Source organism: Agelaius tricolor, unplaced genomic scaffold (genome assembly GCF_023055355.1).
Source record: "Agelaius tricolor isolate 1412-34295 unplaced genomic scaffold, bAgeTri1.0.p SCAF_9, whole genome shotgun sequence".
Classification (NCBI taxonomy): Eukaryota; Metazoa; Chordata; class Aves; order Passeriformes; family Icteridae; genus Agelaius; species Agelaius tricolor.
In genome coordinates this window covers 4,854,346-4,870,824 of record NW_027269269.1, presented here as the reverse complement: position 1 = coordinate 4,870,824, position 16,479 = coordinate 4,854,346, and the positions used below count along the sequence as shown (strand labels likewise).

Sequence of the window (16,479 nt, the reverse complement as noted above, 5' to 3'; positions counted from 1 at the left end):
CAGACAGGAAGCACCCAAGAAGCAAAGAGTGAAGCCTGATTTATGGAAGATTAGGGGGACACATGGACAACACACATGGCACATGGACATTCTATAGGAGTTGACACCGCAAGCAGCTGCCGAGCAGAATTTGAATGCTGGGCCCATGGGAGCACCAACAAGCTGTGGTCTGCTTGAGATGGGGCTACAGCAAGAATAAACTGAGGAAAAACAAATGCAATTGAATGATATTTTATGTATATTTGCCCATGCTTTAGGAAAAAGAAAATAATTTAAAAAAAAAAAACACTCCACAGAATTATGGCACATACCTGAGTATCACATGAGTAGCAAGGAATTTTTATTTTCATTGTACTGACATTTAATTAGCAGCTTTAACATAAGCTTTTAATTAGTTTGGTAACTACTAAAAAACATTCCTAGGTTGAATTGCGTTCATAATGCACACCTTGACCTACCCCTAAAGACAATAGCATGCAAAAGTCTTGTATCAAGTCCTTTCACTGAAATCTCTAAGTTTATAAGTGCCATTCAATTTCTTTAAGAAAGAAAAGAACCCCCACAGAAAAGCAAAAAACACCCCACATTCCCCTTCCAATGCAGAGATGCTATTTTTCAGTCTCAGTATAAAATATAAAATCACATTGGTTCCTTTGAGATACTAAAGCTGAAAGAGCAGCAGAGATTTAGGCTGAGAACAACATAAAAAATGCAAAAGGAACTGTTACACCCTACTACTATTGTGATATCAGCTTCCTGTTAGAATAATAATGGCAATCTTCACTTTTGGTCACAAGGGCTTTTTATTCAGAGACTGAAGTAAATGCTTATGCAGATTTTTTAGTGACTGCGAAGAAGTCATTTCCTTTCTCATAAAAAAAAAATAAAATCCATAGCTCAAAATTCTACGGGCAATTAAATTTTTTAAAAATACATTTTAAGTATCCAGTGCAAGTTAATCCAGTACCCTGTTATAGCAAGATACAATTTTATATTTTTACATTAACTCCCAAGCTTCAAGAATGTTTATCTCATATGAGGAATAGGAAAGTTTAAGATAACTCAAGATTCACACTTATCTACAGTTGAAGTCTAGCATCTGATTCCTGTCCTGTCATTTCAAACACAATCCTACTACCAAGATGTAATTTATTCTATAGTTTGATAAAGAAGAAAAAAGACTAACAAGAATTAAGGGCAGAGTTTAAAATATTCTTCTTCAGTGCAATATTACTGCCCAGCTGCCAAATCTTGTCACGTGAAGGAGAACACACAATCATTTACAACTGTTAATAAATATTTCCACCACCACAAAAACTCAAGGGAAAATACTTTTCTTCCTTCTGCAGGACAAGCATATTCCAAGCCATGCTCACACAGAACAACAGCAAGAGCCATCTCAAATACATTGTGGGAGTTGTGTCCTGACACAGACAATCTAAGTATGCTCACTAAGGCAGTATCATCAAGAAGTGACAGAAACATAGGAAGACTGGAGACAAGAGAAAGGGCTTAGGAGAGAAAGGTATCTGAATCTATCATCTGAAGAGCCATCTCCACCTCTTGCTTTCAGCCCCTGGAAAGCTATGACTCACTTTTTTTCTGAAGAACTGAAATGACTTAAGTTGCTAACCTCAGGCATATTAGTGGGGAAACGCATTCCGTTACATGCTTTGATGGAAGAACACTGCATTACACTGGAAATCTCTCAGAAAGACTGAAACCAAAAAGGGAGGTTAGAAAGAAAAAAGTGTAGGAAAAGGTTATGAAACAAGCCCTCAATACACCTAATAAAGAGAAGGCAGAGTGAACAACTTACTTTCAGATGGTGGATGCAAATGGAACACTCAAGAGACTGTTGGCCTGAATTATCAGATCTATTTCAGTTGCTAAAATAAAACCTTTCTCCTGCATTCAGCAATGAGTGCCCTCATTTGAACATCCCTTTTTTCCTCCCTGTAACCCAAAATACTTCTACAAGCAGCACAGCTTGTAATGACTTGCACCACATTAGCTCAGCTGGTGAGAGCATGGTGCTAACAACACCAAGGGCACAGGTTAGATCCCGGTATGGGCTATTCACTTAAGGGCTGGACTTGATGACCCTTGTGGATTCCTTCCAATTCAAAATATTCTGTGATCCTCACCTTTAAAGTATGTCCACAGAATAACCCAGGCAATCTTATAACAGCTTAGTCATTTTTCATTAACCAAACAATCTGGACTGAAAACATCCAGAAGATGACTAAGATGTTCATCCTTGAGGTTTTGGTAAATAGCTGGGCAGGCAAAACTCCTAACACAGGTAAAGTTTACTCAAGCAAACACAAAATTATGTTACAGGACAGGCCAGTGTTATGAAATTAGCTCTCTTACTTGCTATTACATTTTTGCTGTCCTTCACCTTGAAGGCAAGCTGTCTCTTTAGACTTGTTCTCTTAACAAATACATCACAACAGATATTTTACTACAGCAAAGCTTCAGCAAGTCTGTTATCAAAACAAAACTCTACATTGTATCTGCTTCCTGTCATCACTCCAACATTATGGTGAAAAGTCCTACTGCTCAGTAACACACTTCTTGATGGCACACGGATCATAGGTGGACAAGCATGACCTATACAGAACAGGAAGAACAGAATACTAGTTCTACATGCTAAATGCAAAAAAAGGGACTTTTTGCCCAAGCTCTATTTGGCAGAACAGAATTTCTCTCACTTAAAGAACTGCAAATATTTGTTCAAACTGAGAGAAATCCTTTATCCCCCATTCTCAAAACCTGAAACCAATCAGCATTCCCAAATCAGGGTAGAATCTTTGCCAAACGGGTTCAATAAAAAGAAGGCAAGCCATGACGAAGAGACTGAAAGAATCCTGGAATGCAACGAGGAATTTAAGGAAAATAAAAAGAAGAAAGCAACCAAAACCCCCACCCCACTTCTACAAACTGAATCTCATTAATTCAGCATAACACCGATGACAAAGTAGTCAATTTGATATTCTTACACACATTATTACACCATTCCACAGACACCATTTCATTTTATTGAAAGACACTACAATTAGTGGAAAGATCCTGCCTTTCAAAATATCCTGATATTGGCACAGGGGGTACATGTTTTACTCCAGATATTTATAAAATCCTCTGGAGAAAATGAAGCATAAGAACTTCCCCACTTCACATATTCATAGCTGTACAGCAGATAGCATGTTACTGGCAGTATGTAGCCTGTAAAAAATCCTAAAACATGATTTTTTCTTAAAAATAGCTGCCCAAACAAACCATGTCTAGAAATCTTCACCCAGAAAAGGCACCCTTTGCTCAAAGGAAAGTTTGCTTGAGGGAAAGAAAAAAAAAGCCCACAAAAGTGACAAGTGTGTAACATTCCACGGTTCATCTAGAACTGCTGCAGCCCACTCTAAATGACAATGTCAGTGGCTGTTTATGCTCTAAGGAAGTACAGTAAGTACAGTACAGCCCATTCAGGTTGCTGGAATGCCACTGATCATACACTCAATTGCATCTATTCATTAGAAACACTCAGTCCACAACAGCAGCTGCTTTTATCACCACACCCCAAACACCATCCAGTTGCCCCAGGTGATTCCAGTGGTTTACCAGCCCACAGGACAGATGCCCCACACTCTTGTCCCCCTACAGTGACTGCAAATTACACTTCCAAGCCCAAGGACTTCTATTTACTAAAGAATGGCATATTAGGTGTGCTTTTGGTTTCAAGCTTTTACAAAGAAAAAGGTCTGGTCTTTTACAGTCATGCTCTGTGAGTTTCGAAACTATTTAGGCTGCACTAATTATTTTTGATTGAAACTCACTAAATAATTACTGTTGAAAAGATGACTTAAGCAAACAACAGACAAGTTGCTCCATTTGTTTCAGAAAAACAATGACTAATTATGCGTGTTATTTTGGTTTCTATCTCTTAAAAACAAGAAAATATGCAATCGTGGCTTCTTTCAGGTGAACAGTGAAGTCCCCATTAAGTTTAGGGGATGAGATTTCACTATAAAACCAAAAACTACACAATGGCTGAAAAATAGAAATCTTTCTGGAAGAAAACAGGTCATTTAAAAAAATACTGGCAACTTCCTAACCAATTAAAAAAAAAAAGTCTGTTTTCCTATGTAACACCTATGCTAACTGCAACTGAGAGACATGAGAATTTGACATTTACTTCATGAATTACACTGCATTTCATATACTTGTTAAGTCTATCAAGTGGTTTATAATGAACCTCCTGGCTGTGTGGACTTTACAGAACAAGAGTCAAGTAATAAAATGTTATGTTTCCTTTTTATTTAATAAAACCAATTTCAATTTAATCTTAAAACTTAAGAGTCACTTTAGGTAGAACAGGGAGCTACAAACCCCACATCTCTTGTAGGATGTAAAATGGCTGTTTTTAAAATCTATCCATGCTACAGATACACGGAGCTAGTAAGAGTATTAAATAGAAGTATCCTTTTTCTAGCCTCTAAAATTATTTTCCTTTTTAATTGTCACTACTTCCCTTCACCCTTCCAAAAGCCAAAATTGTGACTTAATAAACAGACTGAAGAAGAATCCTGATCCTTGAATGGTGTCCACCACATTTCCCACAAGGTTAGTGTTAATTTTCAGTGCTCCATCCAGGACACCAAAAATCATCAGCCCAAACCCAGCTGGAAAATGGAGTTCCAATCAGATCAAACTGAGTGTTATAGCCCTCTACTCCTTCTTCACAGCCTCTAGAATGCTCATGAATAGAGCTTATGACAAACTGCCAGACACTTCAGGATGCTTGCAGCAACTGAACAGCTATTTGTGTACCATGAAGCATGGATCAGGAAGGAGTAAAATTTTGTATTCTGCAGGCTTGCTCTAGTGGAAGGCTCATGTAGAACATTACCTGTTCATGGACTGAAATCCTTAACCTCAAAACAGCTTCTCATGGCTTTTGAAAGGGGAAGGTTGGTTGTGGGCTTCAATGCCCATTTACCAACTTCACACAAGCACTGGGTACAGAGGTAAATAAAAACATCCCCAAAGAAACTGAAGCTGCCTTCACTTCTCTGGTAAATCAGAGATCTGTTGCTGCCCACAGGACTGCAGAAGATGTCCGTGTGGTAGGCATCCAAAGGCTTTGATTTACAAGCAGGGACAGAGCAGCTTGGGATCACTGATTTAAAACACACCATGATACGAAACAGTTCAGCATCTGATTCACAACAGCTCAGGCACCAGGGGGAAGAGAAGAATCTAGAGGCAGTAATCAGGTCTGTCACCCTACACTATGCCATCTCCAAGGTCAGATACCATTCACATCATCTCGAGAAGCTCCACTCATTCACACGGTCCAGGACAGTGAATCTTTATGTGCTCTGGACTCACCCTAGGAAGCTCAGCACTTTTATTCACAGGATTCCAGTCTTGAAACCTCTACTTGGACCCCAGCCAAATGTGACCCTGGTTAAGCATAGACCTGAGTGCCAAACACACCTAAAGAATAGGCCCAATAATGCCATTGCCAGGCAACAAGTCATAGCTGGGGAGAAACAACAAATGGGAGGATGGAAGAATCATGGTCAATGAGGAGGGGCAAAAAAAAGCCCAACCAAAAATGTGAGCAAAATTTAAGGAGCAAAAATCTCCACATCAGAGTCAGAACTGGGTTCAATGCTCTAGAAGCAGCAATACCATTGTATGAACATTGAAGTCAAAATAGCTGAATATATAAAAAAATTTACACACATACTTCATTACACTGCTTTGAATACCAAGACATTTTAACAGGTGTTCAGGTATTTCTGGTTTATACATTGGCTTAACATTACTGTGCTGTAGTGTGCTCAAAGTACTTTCCAAGATTTCAGTCCAACAAGCCAAGTCCTATGTGTGAACGATTTGTCCCTGTAACCTACCAAATGTGCATTTCCAATCCAGAATCCAGCTGTGCTCATTTAACCTTGGCTCATATGAACAGGGAGTGTTCCCATCCTAAACAGCTAGGGAAATTTAAAGGCTAGAGTTCTAAAAAACACTGTTTTCATGATGTACTAGAGATCAGAGAAAATCCTTAGTTCCTCCAGTTAAATAATTCAGTACAGCATCTTGGTTCACTGGACTAGGAAGTGTTTAGCTGTTCTGCAGCACCTCTTATTAGATATGCAATCTACTCTAGCTCTGATTATCTTGTGTAGCATAAACTCTTTGGCATAGAAACAGCACTAATTAACATTTATATGGCTCCAGGGAAATGCATACTGTTATACTGTTTATAATAATGCTTGATGTTAGTTTTGTTATACAGAATGAGAATATAGTCTAGGAGAGTAAAGAGACTCACATTCTGCCATGAGTGAATGGGGGCTAAGTTTTGAAATCAAGGAGATGCCACTGCAAGCACTTTGGTTTTAAATCTCTCCAATTTCTATCAAGGACTATAAATGGAAATGTTTCAGCTTGTCAACAACTTCTATTCAATCACACAGGGAAAAAAGTGTTCCTACAACACTCAGAATCTGAACCCAAACCAGCATTTTTTCCCTAAAAAGCCAAATTTTGAACTACTCCTGGACAGGGGTGAAAGTTGATGCCAACACTGGAAGCACAAGCAAGATGAATACAGCTCAACACAAAAAGCCTGTGTTCTGCACCATGTGAAAAGTCTTTAAATTAAGAATATATGCTAGCATCAATCCTAGGATGACAAAAATAAAAAGCATCTCTACACCAAGTCTCTGATCTGAACAGGGCTACCACTTCCTAATAGAAGCAGAGAAAGTGAAGAAGAAAAGGTGTGGACAGAATCACTGCAGTCAGTTGAACATCTATCCAAGCCCTCGTGCTTCTGGCCAACAGCAAGTGAGATTCTTCAAATACCAGATATTGTGTCTATAATTTCTTACAGCTTTTTTCTGACAGTGAGCTGGGCTTAGATGTGCTAGACAAAATTCCACCCTATTACTCACAACTAAGGCTTGTTACTAAGCATTGCAGGGAAAATGAAGAAACAAAAAAGAAAAAAGAAGAAAAGAAAGTAAAAAAAAGACAAGCTACTTTGTTCTGTCTCATATATCAACTGGGGAAACCATAGAATAATCATAGGAGAATCCTAGAGGTGACCATGATTGTCTTTAACATAAATGAACCCCACACTAGTCACATCTGTCCCCAGTAAGTCCATCTATTCTGTTGCTCATACAGAAATATGACTACCAGAAGAATCAGTGCATTTCCATAATTTTGACTGCCACCACCAAAATCCTTTCTTCAGCCCAGAGTATGAACTTGTTTTGACAGCAGTGCCAATCCTCCCCTCCCAGTTCATACGTACCTGATCACAACCTGCATTCACCAGTTCCTGGAGCATCTGCCTGTTGACTTCCACGGCTGCTGTGGTGCTCGACTCATTAGCAAAGGGCAGCAGAGAATACCTGATTTCTCGCAGAGCTTTCTGATATGGTCCAAACTTGGGCGTTTGTCTCATCTGCTGCTGCCTTGCAGCATCCTTCCCTATTAAAATCTTAGGGTCCAGAGAAGTTTCACTGCCTGCTCCAATTGGCAGTCCCTGACCTGAAGATTTGGATGGCTGCTTTAAACCTTCTCGAATCTCTTGCAACCTTTGTCTGCTGTTTCCAGAATACGTCGTAGCAGGAAAAGTCTTTGGCCTCATTGTTGATCCAGTTTTCTCTGAGCATAAATACAGCTTTATTCTTTGTTTCTTTTAAATTATTTCAAAGAAGTGTCACTTGATGGTATCAATTTCTTGTAAACATAATCCTTCACAGAGAAGAAAAGGCAAAATTCTCTCAAGAGATTTCTGCCAATGTTTTACTTCAGCTCACAATCTTCACATTTCCTACAGAAAATGATAATCTGTGGAATCATCATTTTGCAGACTGACAGTGACTGAAACAAAAAAAAAAACAGAAAGTACATTCAATTAAGTAGATATTGTAAATGCCTCTGAAGAGACAGCATGACAATTAATCAAGTGAAAATGAATCAGTTGAACCTCTTAAGCTGTCACAGTAGGATACCCTTTAATGATTTTCACTTTATATCTGTTTTCAGCAAGATTCTAGAACATTTTCTCAACATAACCAATAAATAACTCGTTTTTCTTGCAAGTTGAATCTTCAAAACAAATTAAAATAAAACTCCTAAAAACCAAGGTTTAAAAAAAAAATAATTTAAGAATTTTACAGTACCTAATTGTGGCAAGTTTCCTATCCAATTGCATAACTGAATTCTGGACAAGCCTATCCTATTTCATAAATAGGGAAGAGTATGCTTATGAAATGTTTTTCTCCCCACTTAAGATTTTGTTTGTTTTACACTAGCTGAGCACAGTTTCAGAAGTTTATGAAAAAGATTTATGATGGAAATATTGATGACTCTAACCATAGCAACTTCTAGTATTTCAATAATAAAGTAAATAACAGAAAGACAAGATATTTTGTCTTTCCACGTGAATAACTTAGCAAAGTCCAAAGGTAACAGTTCTCACCAGAACTGCAAGGAAGAGGGGAGGAAAAAAAAGAAGAGAGGAAAGGGTATATTGATATTTCATTAGCTGTGCCTTATAGGGAAGAAAAGGAAAAGATGGGTAAATGGAGCTACACAGTAAGAGCAGAAGACGAAGAACCAGATCATACAGCACACCAACACAGAAAAAGAAGACTTTGAGACAGCTTTATGTTCTCTGCTGCATGTCAGCTCTTCTGATGTACAGCAGAGAACACCTATGCACACAGCTGAGCAATTGTAAAACTCGTGATCTCCATGCAGCAGAGGTTACAACAAGAATCCTACCTCAACTAAATCTTTATGCATCACCTCAATACAATAATGAAATAATCTGGAATGGGATTAAAAGACAGCCTCATCAGAAATACAACCTCACTATTGATGCTGGTTATGCAAGCTGACTTCTTCTGCTGCCATTTGCACTGGCAAAGTGACTCCTGAATGGTGCTCCAGCCACCTTGCTAGTAAGGGAAGAATTCCACTCAGTTGTTTCCAAATTGCAAATACAGAGGATGGTAACACACTGTATGTGTCACACCGGCACTCAGAAGTCAATTTGATTTTTTTTTAAAGGTGCTTCACTTTTCATCATAGGACATTTATCATTGAAAAGGATTTCTCAGGGAAGTACTGTTCTTTATTTTCCATTGGTCATACTAAAATTTCTTTTTGTTGTGATAAGCTGTAGTACTTCCCAAAAAACCAACCATTTCCATGCATTTACCATCACTTACTTCACAGCTTACTGCTGTGAAGCCCAACAGAATCAGGACACATTCACCTCTGAAGCCCACCATCACTTCCTCATCAGGACAGAGACTACTTCAAGCTTTCCTCTACCAAAATCTCAAATGCAACAGTGCAGTCAGGCTCCAGACTCTTCTATGATGGTTCACCAGACTGAAATGCAGGAGCACAGATTAAACACTTGAGATTAACCCAAATCAATCTTTTTTTGTTAGGATTTAAATGCTTCATTAACTAAAAAAAAAACCACCTATAATGTGCTTGAGGTCTTGAGCTCCTCCATTCCGTGCTTTCCATGAATACCCAGCAAAGCTAACTGACAGAGAAGTGACAGCAACATTTGCCAATTGTTTTAAGGGAAGTGCTAAAGCTGTTCATCCAGATTTTGATGTTTCCACAAACCAGCTATTGGTCAGTAACAGATCAAGCTTTCATTGTCCCAAGTGAAGACAAAAGCAACTGCTGGATCTCAAAAAGAGGGTTTTTTTCTACTTGGACAGAATATAGCAAAAGATAATACACGGGCTTGGTAAAAAATGAAACACAATAGTATTGCAGCTTTCTTTGGATTACATCATAACTAGCTAGTGCTTAGAAGATACAGAGCAATTAATTGGTCGATAATTTTCTTTCTTTTCCTGACAGCAGCAGGCACCATATGGCTTGGTTTAGGCATCTGGGTTGTTCTTCCTTTTCAGTCCCTGTGCCAATCCTCAGGCCTGGGACGCGCTGGGAAAGCTTGCAAGCCCCCCACCTTTTTGCAGCAAAAGACTGCTTTCCCACTTCCACACATGCTTCACATAAAGAACTTCTGTGACCTTTAGCCTCAGCTCGAGTCTAATAATGCTGGGTCAAGCCAGCTGGCAACTTCCTCAGCTTACATTTACAATACTGCTTAAACCAGAAACCATCCATACTGTCGTTCAGACAGTATGGATGAGAGCAACAACAGCAGTAAGTATTGGAGTTAGCTGCAAACCTGTTTCGTGTTTTGCAGGGTTTTTTTAAAAACTAAATATGTAAGATAAGCAAAAAAAATGGAACACTAAATATTACAGATGATTTACAAGGAAAGACAAGCTGCTGGCTTTTTTTATATCTTCCTGTGATTTGCATTTTTCAGAAAAAAAATATTAAATGGTTGTATGCTTTAAAAGATACGTAGTGTGTCTCATTCTATCCAAGCATTTCTAACTGTACATCTGGATTTGGATAATTTCAAATCCTTCTAATCCGCACCCTGCCTGCAGCATGGATGTAACAACAGCCTTCCTGCCATCAGAAGAAATTATTTTTGAGTTGTTAGCCATTCTGACTAAACAGTCCTAATGTCTTTTCCAAAATGTTACATGTTCTGTACTAATTAGAAGCTTGGCCATTATCCTGAAGGATAATGGACACTTAAGCAGGTGCAGCATTACTTTAATTACATCAAGTTAACCAATTTTTGAGTAACTGATTCTTTTGTTTTATTTGAGAAATACCAATAGCTGCTCTGTCAGCAACCAAACAACCGATCAATGACACACTGAAATTATATGTTGATGTCTGTTTCCCCAGCAGCACTATCTATTCACTCTCCTGTTTCTTCATTCGCCAATGGGCTGCATGTGCTAGTGGCTCTGTGGAGCTGGGACACAGGCAAGAAACTAAAGCTCACCCAAGCTGGTGAGCTGTTTCCCTGTAACTGTGCAGGCACTGGAGTGAGCTGAACTTGAAATCACTGCAGTATAGGAAGGAGTAAAGTTTTAAGAAACTGCTACAACTTCCTTGCTTCTCTCAATTTACAGGTATCGCTTTTGGGCTTTTTTAGAACACCAATTCAAGGAAGCAGGGACTGTTCAGTTCATCTCGGAGGTCTACAATGGGGGGGAAGCGTTTCAGGAATTTCATTTTTATACAAACCGTGCTTCTCTTTATAAGTGGGCATATTGTGGAAGGGAAGAAAAGTAGAAAGGGAATTTTTCCTAAAACGATTCCACCTCTCCTGCTCACAGAACTGTCCAAAAGTGACTCTGTGCCCGCGTCCCACTGCCAGCCACAAGCAGTGGCCCAACGCAGGGCTCTGGGAAACAGCTCACCTTCCTTCAGCAGCCCGGCAGTGACTGACCGCAAAGCCCGGACACTCCAAACGAGCCCTTTCTGCGTCATTTGGGCGAGTGCCTTTCCCGAGGAAAGGGGTATTTCAACACGCACACCGCTCACGAGGCAGCGGAGAGGGTGGCGAGCTGCTGGCTTTTGGCAGTGACCTTCAGCTGACTGGGAACGGCGGGGCCCCGCCGCAGCCACAGGGGACCCCGCGGGCCCTGCCTGCCCCCGGCCGCTCCCCGGGGCCCTCGCTCCCTGCGACACCGAGCCCGCAGGGTCTGCCCCACCGGGTCGCCTGCCACCCCGTGCCGCCGGGAGCCCCTTCTCCCCCCACTCCTTTCGTGGGCAGAAAGCTCCCAAAATAAACTCCGGCCATTTATCAGCAGCTCCGGCCAGCTGGGGCAGAGGCCTCGGGCAGGCGGACCCCCACCCCGCTCCGCCGGAGCTGCGCCGCGCTGTCACACGAGTGTCCGGAAAATGTCGAAGGGTGCGGGCAGGGCGCCCGAGCGGCCCCCACGGGGGGACTCACACACGGGACGCTCGCTCCCGCTTCGAGAACCGACCCGGCTCCGCTCGCCCGCACCCCCCGCTTCCCCACAAGACTTTCCCTTCCGCGCAGAGCAGTTTTGGGGGATGGGGAGCGCTCCCACCCGGAGCTGAGGGGGAGCCCGCGCCGCCCGCACCCGCTCCGCTCACCTCCCCGGGGTGCCCGGCGCCGCCGCTCGCCCTCCGCGGGTCGGCACGGCGCGGCTCAGCAGCGGCGGCGGCCGCGGCGGCGCGGGCCGCTCTCCATCTTCCCCCTTGGCCGTCCCGGGCGCCGAGTGCGGGGCGCAGTCGGGACATTCGCTACATTGTTGGCATTCCATTCGCGCCACGTGACCCCGCGGCGCCCGCGTCATTCCACTCCCCTCCCGGCGCATTCCAGCGGGGGGAGGGGCTTCCAGGGCGGGAAGGGCCGGGAAGGGCTGGCGCGCCCTCAGGGACCGAGGTGGCGGGGGCCGCTGCCCTCCGCCCGCCGGCCCTCTCGGGGCGCCCGTCCGTAGGTGTACGGGCAGTAGTGACACTTCTTCCCCTCACAAAACACACTCCGCGTCGCAGCAACTCCTCGCTGGGTCCTGGCGGGAGAGGGGTGGCACTGCTTCCACTTGTTGAGGCGAAATGAGCCGGGATAGAATCATGGAATAGCTTGGGTAGGAAGGGACCTTAAAAGGCCATCAAGTTTCAACCCCCTGCCCATGGAGGGCACCTTCCACTAAACCAGGCTGCTTAGAGCCCCATCCAACCTGGCCTCGGACACTTTCAGGGATGAGGACTCCACAGCTTCCCTGGGAAGGATAGGTGGGTTGGAAGTGCTCTTCCCCGTGCTCCAAACTCATTTAGATTGAAAGGTCTGTGCTGATAACCATTATTCCTACCAGTTTCCATTCCATGCTGGACTAACCAGGCACACAAAGTTGCAGCATTTCCAATGCCTACTTGGGGTTTTCTTTTAGCTTCTGGTTTGATTTGGGGTTTTTTTGTTTTTGTTGTTGTTGTTGTTGTTGTTTGTTTGTTTGGGTTTTTTTGGTTTGTTTTTTTTTTTTGAAGGGGAGTTACTTGTTTTTCATGTTGTTTCATAATGGTGAGGAGACGAGGGAGCTATGAGGTATCAGAGGACAGACAGGGAATTCACATCTGGAACGAAAATGCAGAACCAAGCTGCAAAGAATATTTAGATGCAAAGTTCATATTTGACCTTATTATGGATCGCGGTACCTGGAACCAGATTCATAGACTCACTAAGACTGGAAAAGATCTCTGAGATCATCGAGTCCAACCATTAACCCAGCACCGATGTATTCACCACTAAATCACATCCCCAGATGCCACATCCATGTACCTTTTGAACACTTCCAGGAGTAGTGACCTCACCACTTCCCTGGGCAGTCTGTTCCAACACCGAACCACCCTTTCAGATAATATCTTTTTCCTAAGATTCAATCTAAACCTCCCCTGGCACTACTTGAGGGCATTTCCTCTTGTCCTGCTGCTTGTTACCTGGGAGAAGAGACAGACCCCCACCTCACTGAACCTCCTTTCATGTAATTTTAGAGAGTGATAATGTCCACCTATGAACCTGTTTTTCATGAAAGCAGAAATAATACCATTTTAGATATCTCTCTGGTTTTTAATAAAGACAGTTGACAATGAGAAATAATCCCCATGCTCCCAAATACAGTAATGTTCAGATGTGGGAGGCTGGCTCTGACCCCTCAGTGTGACAGATACGCATGCTAGTCATAACCAGGGGGTATTCATACAGAATAAAAAACCATTAGAAAATAAACTTTTTTTATACATAGGCATATATCTTTAGATCATTAACATGGAAAAAGCCTGCAGTCCTGAAATTCTTCAAAATTCTTAAAATCCTGTTGCACAGCTGAGAGGTGCTCATTGTAGGGTTGCTCTGTTTGGCAGGGAAAATGTCAGTCTTGCAAACTGTTAAGACACATTTAATCATGCGACGAGCCCCAGCGTCTTCCACTGGACTGCAAGCACGTACAAAGAGAAGTCTGTGCATAACTGTCTTTCCAGGATGGGAGCTATATTTACAGCCTTTTCCAAGCCAGGGAGACTATTTTTGTAAGTAATATACTCATGGGCAGTCCTGTCTCAGGATATTTCTCTGAGCTTGTTTATTGTATTTTTTTTCAATGTCTTCCATGCAAAACTGTCAATAGTGCCTATACATGAATAATGCTTATAAAAAAATAGTGCTTATAAAAGTGCTGGTTTGGGAGGAGAATAGAGTGCTGCATTTCATGAGAAAAAGGCAGCCTGGTGCATAGAAATTGTTTAGCATCTCATCTGAAGGCAGTCAGTTACTGTATATAAATTGCTGTCAGAATTTCAATAGTGTCATTGACTGGAATATATTGTCAGACAGGGTCAGGGGGGAAGAGGAAGCCTCTCACTCTGGAAAGCTAAAGATAAGGAAATCCATTAGGTTCAGACTAGATTCCAGTGTTGGCAGAATATTGCAGGAAAATGTGGGTCATTTTGCAATCTTCAAATACCTGCAAAACTGAAGTAAATTTTAAATGATATGACAGATGCAGCATGGCTTCATTTTCTGAATTACTGCTGTGCTTATCCGATGAAGCATAGCAACACGATTGCCCAAACCAGACATTGCTCAATGGCTTGAGACCTTTTCCCAACAAAGTTCAGGCTGGTTTAAAGGAACAGCATCAAGATAAAAATTGCTTACTCTGTGCTATAATACTATTTTGTAAGATTTGCTTGTTAACTGCTTTCTTAAATCTAAGTAAAACAGATCTTTTAATTTACCTTTCTCCTTTGGAATTGTTTGTTTTCCTATTGCATTCTGATCCATCTGGGAATGAGACTAAGCTGCACTACTTTGCTTCCTGGTTCCAGCCAGCTGTGCTTCCTGAATTTCATGTATTTGCACAGAGCTCCTGGGATAGAATTCCCACCTGAGAGCAGCAAGTACAGGTGAGATGGGTTGCATCCATCCTCTAGAAGGTGCCCATATTCAGCTGGTGCACCACAGATGTAGATATTCTGTAGACTGTTTCTGCTTTTACCCTTTTAGAAACCCAAACTAATGGAAATCATGTTCCTCAGAAATATGAGGGAAATTGAAGTCAGCTAGGTTGATACAACAACTTGGTTAAAACATGATTTGATCTTTGTAAGGTTTTTGGAGATCACCATGAAAGTAATCTCTTTGGAAATTACTGTCAAGTCTTTCTTCCCAGCTATCTTCTCCCCAGTAAGGCACCTTCAGAAGGAAGGACGCTCCGTGAAAAGAACAATACAATTTGGGCTGTGCTGAGCAGCAAGTCTGTTCCTGGACTAGACTATGAAATAATAATCGACCATGAGTAAGGGTCATTGTGTTTATTCATGGCTCTGCTTCAGGGAGTGATGCTGCTGGGTCTGTGGTGATTAAAGCACTCACCTGCTGACTTGCCTGAGCAGCTGTCTTGCCGTGTGGGCAAGTGGGAAGGACCACAGATCCACTATTTCACATTCTTTCTCCTTCCACCCACCTGCAACAACGAGGGAGGTGGGAGCTCTATGCAGCTCCATCCTGACATCTGATGCTGTGTGTTGCTTCATCCCCTCCTTGTACTCCTGTTTCACTGTTTGCTGGGCCACAGTGTCTCTTTCTAAACTATTGTATTTGGAACCAATTACCAAATCATGGTGCTAAAAATACTCCTAACAACCAAGTAATTAGGATGTGGGTGGATGAACTTTTTCTTTACACAGTACGAATTGCCAATAAAACCTTGAACCCGTTCAGAGAACTTGATAATATTCCTAAAGCAGGAATATTATCAATAATGCCTGATTCTCTGCTAGTTTTTTTCAAAAAGACACACACATGTGAAATAATAGTGAACATGTGAACACATGTGTGTACGAGCATACCTGCACAAGGAATTTGCTGACAATGACATCCTGTTTAGAATAACCGTGACATGTTTAGAACAAACCAGTGTGACGTAACATGAATCATGTGCAAGGAAAAAAGACTTTACAATGTCACTGAAATTTTCATGTTTCAACACATTGTTTTTCTTTGCAGAGTGACACTGGGGAATCATTATTCTCAAATCACCAACACAAAACCAGTTTGAAACAGCAGTTCTGGGTTCTCCAGCACAGTACAGACAATACAACCTATATGTGAATATAATATACATGTTTAACCCTGATGCAAAATTGCATTTCTGTGGTCAAAATTAGGCTCAGTGCTTCAATAATTGAGTAGGTGAAAAAAATAAACTATAACCAAATTCTAGGTAGAGTTTAGGTATACTTTTTTTTTTTTCCCCTAAGAGTATGCCTACGAGATGTATCGCAGCACTCTTTTGGAGTGGCAAAGATGCAGTGAACGTGAGACCTGGTACTTCAGAAATTCATTTTATTTCAGCACAAAGTAGTGAAATGGGACAAATCTAACTGGGAAACTGTCTCAGCTTGCACACAGACTGGTTAACTGGGTAAGGCATTCTGGATGCTCAGACTGCCTTTACAGCACTCACAGGTTCAAAAGGTTCAAAACTCTGAATTTCACAAGGACCCACATTCCTATGT

At 41.8% G+C, this 16,479-nt stretch overlaps 1 protein-coding gene across 2 annotated transcripts in view; it reads right to left on the bottom strand.

The window, feature by feature from the left end:
* Window positions 1-12,265, bottom strand: part of LATS2 (large tumor suppressor kinase 2) — a 48,759-nt gene extending 36,494 nt beyond the window's left edge. Inside the window, exons 1-2 of one of the 2 annotated variants that reach the window (XM_071434090.1) lie at window positions 12,061-12,200; window positions 7,334-7,908 (exon numbers count right to left, since the gene is read on the bottom strand). In XM_071434090.1, coding sequence (XP_071290191.1) covers window positions 7,334-7,672 — 339 coding nt within the window. In that variant the 5' untranslated portion in view covers window positions 7,673-7,908; window positions 12,061-12,200. Of the gene's footprint in view, window positions 1-7,333; window positions 7,909-12,060 lie in introns of both variants that reach the window. The other variant, XM_071434091.1, reaches the window with a different exon arrangement.
* Window positions 12,266-16,479: the final 4,214 nt, after the last annotated feature.